This window comes from Tupaia chinensis, unplaced genomic scaffold (genome assembly GCF_000334495.1).
Source record: "Tupaia chinensis unplaced genomic scaffold, TupChi_1.0 Scaffold000057_1, whole genome shotgun sequence".
In the NCBI taxonomy this organism is placed as follows: domain Eukaryota; kingdom Metazoa; phylum Chordata; class Mammalia; order Scandentia; family Tupaiidae; genus Tupaia; species Tupaia belangeri.
This window is the reverse complement of record NW_006159515.1, coordinates 2,398,733-2,401,407: the sequence shown is the minus strand read 5'-3', so window position 1 is coordinate 2,401,407 and position 2,675 is coordinate 2,398,733. Positions and strand designations below refer to the sequence as shown.

General features: G+C 51.9%; 1 protein-coding gene across 1 annotated transcript in view; it reads right to left on the bottom strand.

The window, feature by feature from the left end:
- The window catches only part of FGF14 (fibroblast growth factor 14), a 733,354-nt gene extending 731,189 nt beyond the window's left edge, over positions 1–2,165 (bottom strand). Inside the window, exon 1 of the mRNA XM_006141513.3 lies at positions 1,249–2,165. Within this exon, the coding sequence (XP_006141575.1) occupies positions 1,249–1,456 (208 nt within the window). The 5' untranslated portion in view covers positions 1,457–2,165. The remainder of the gene's footprint in view (positions 1–1,248) is intronic.
- Positions 2,166–2,675: the final 510 nt, after the last annotated feature.

Genomic DNA, 2,675 nt, shown 5'->3' with positions numbered 1-2,675 from the left:
TGCGGCCCCCGGCTGACCTCCGGGCGTCAGGGCTTTCGTGGAGAGCCCTGATCTACTGCACCGCAGTGCCAGCGTCAGGAGCCTCCAGCTCCCAGGGTGTCACTGCAGGACGGCCGGCCGGTGCCCCCGCCCCCTCATCCTAACACAGCCCCAGACACAAACACCCAGCCGGGGGTCCCTCTCCACCCTGAACAGAGCCAGGGAACGCCAAACACCCCTGGCTGCCAGCGTGCACGGACCCGGGGAAAGCTGTGACCAGCCTCCTCGCCAGCGCGGGCGCCGCCACCACGCAGTCCTCCGGCCTTGCCTCCCCAGGGTTGCTCGCCCACAGCTCCTTGGCCGCCCCCAAACGCCTCAGACGGAGACACGGGGAAGTGAACTCCTGGGACCCGACTCCCCGAATCACCTGCATTTGCATTTCTTATGTAATGTACTGCAAGTTTCCCTGTGGTAGCCCTTTAGAATCGGGGCGTATGACCACCGGGAGGCTCATAGCAGGGGCCCACGGCCTGGCTCATTCGCCCCGTGGACCAAGACGCAGGGTTCCAATACTGCCTTTTTAAGGAGGGATTGAAATTACATATATTAGAGGGGCCGGGCTTGTCTCCTCAGTCTGGGGTTCCCCGCAGACACAAGCTCTGCTCAAGTATTCCCAGTGGCAGGACGTGTTGGAGGCAGACAGGGGGAATGAGTTAATACTCCTCGGGCACCGAGAGCGAGACGGGGGAGGGAGGCGGGGGCTGACGGAGGAGCGGGCAGCGAGGGAGGGGGCCTCTTTACTTTGGGAAAGGTGATGGGGTGGCGAATATTGTGCAAGCTAATCAGAAAGTCTAGAGCGGGTCTAGGCTCCGAGCTATGTCCCCGAACCTGCAGCAGAAGGGGAGCTCGCGGTTCATTCTCCTGACAACTACTGAGGCTTTAGCGGCCTCAGGCACAACCTTAAGCCATAGCCCTTCAGTATTCCACCAAACACAGGCAACCAAATACATTTCAACAGAAAAAAAGTTTCCTCCTCCCTCCTAGTGATGGACTGTGTCACAGCCAAGAGATGCTGATCATGGTTCTGGGGTTCGCAGTGGCGGATCCAGCTGTTACCTGTTTATTCATGCAACACCTCTATATGCAACACTGTCCTGCTTCCTGGTATGTCTGCCTGCCCTCCTGCATAGCAGAACTGCAGCTCTAGCTCGCTGAGCAACAGACAGGTTATTATGAGGAAAAACAGAGCATGATGCATGTTTTGCTTACCAGTTGGATTCTTGTTTTTCTTAAGACTCTTGCCACAAAGACACTGCAGCATATGCGTTCCTTTGCTGAAAATGTTCCAAAGAAACCACATTGATTTGGGCGAAAAGCAATCCAGCAGCTTAGACACCCTGAGAAAGAAGAGATCCTTGTGGTTGCATAATAATAATTTGAAATCAGTTCTCCTGAAGAGGGGCACCGGTTTTACCATAGGAAACACGATAATATTCCGGATCTTCTCCCAGTTTTCTCCCCTCACGTGGTATATTTCTTTGAGACTTCTCAGTGATTGTTTTTTCTCGGCCAGGGTGAATGATTTATACCCCCTGGATCACCACCAGATTATTACCAAAAGGTTGGGAAAAAAATCCTTTTTCAGCACGAAGCCAAACAAAAAAGCAGAGAAATCCCGGCTGAGATCAAAACTAATCAGGGAGAACAGTAATGCACAAAAGATCCCCAAAGAGAAAACCATAGCCTTTTTACTTGGTCGCTGTGAGGATGGGTGGATCTGCAGAAGGCAAAGCAGGATTCATCTTACTGAGAGAAGACTGCCATTGTGTAGTCCCTAGGAGAGAAGGAAAAAAAAAAGAAAAAAGAAAAGAAAGAAAGAAAGAAAAAGGAAGAAAAAAAGAAAAAGAAAAAAAAAGAACACCACACACACTCACACACCAATACCACCTCGAGACTGAGTCTGACAGCCGAAGACAGAGCCTCCCTTCTCCCAGTGTCGATTTTTTTTTTTATAATCAATCGCCAGAGCTCAGTGGGATCGGATTGAACCTGCAGTTCTCAATCACCACGAAGAAAAGATGCCAATCTAGGTGCCCCCTCCCCTTGTCAGTCTTGGAGTAGGTAGAGAGCGCCACAAATCCCCTTCCTCCTTCCTCTCACTCTTCCAGTTTCCAGCAACCGTGAGCATGAGGAAAATCTCCCCTCCGGATTCCTCGCCCAGCCTTGGATGTGAGTTACAGGCATTAGAGGGAGGAGGAGGAGGAGTTGAAGTTTGCATTGAAAAGACTGGCTTTCCATGACGTAGCCACGTGCTTTCAGACCCGTCACCAGTGAGATGCTTCAGCCGGCCCGGGGAGGGCAGTGTCACTGCAGTCTCTGCTTGTGCACCCCCTGAGCCTCCCCACCCGCCAACACCCAGCCCCAGCCCCAACAGGACCCTCTCCCTCCTCCGCTGAGCAGAAGCCGGCCTGCAGCTTGCTGCTGCTGGAGCCAAATCTAACAGCCTGCTGTTAAAAGTGAATTTGGAAAAGGAAACTTAACAATTATAATGGAGTAAACCTTCGAAAATACATGCTGGGGGAGGTGGGGGTAGAAAGAAAGAGAAACAGGAGTTCCACACAGCCAAAATTAGTTCCACCTTTACATTTTCAGAAGCAGCACATCAAGTGTCTAAAACATGAAGGAAAACTCAAGTT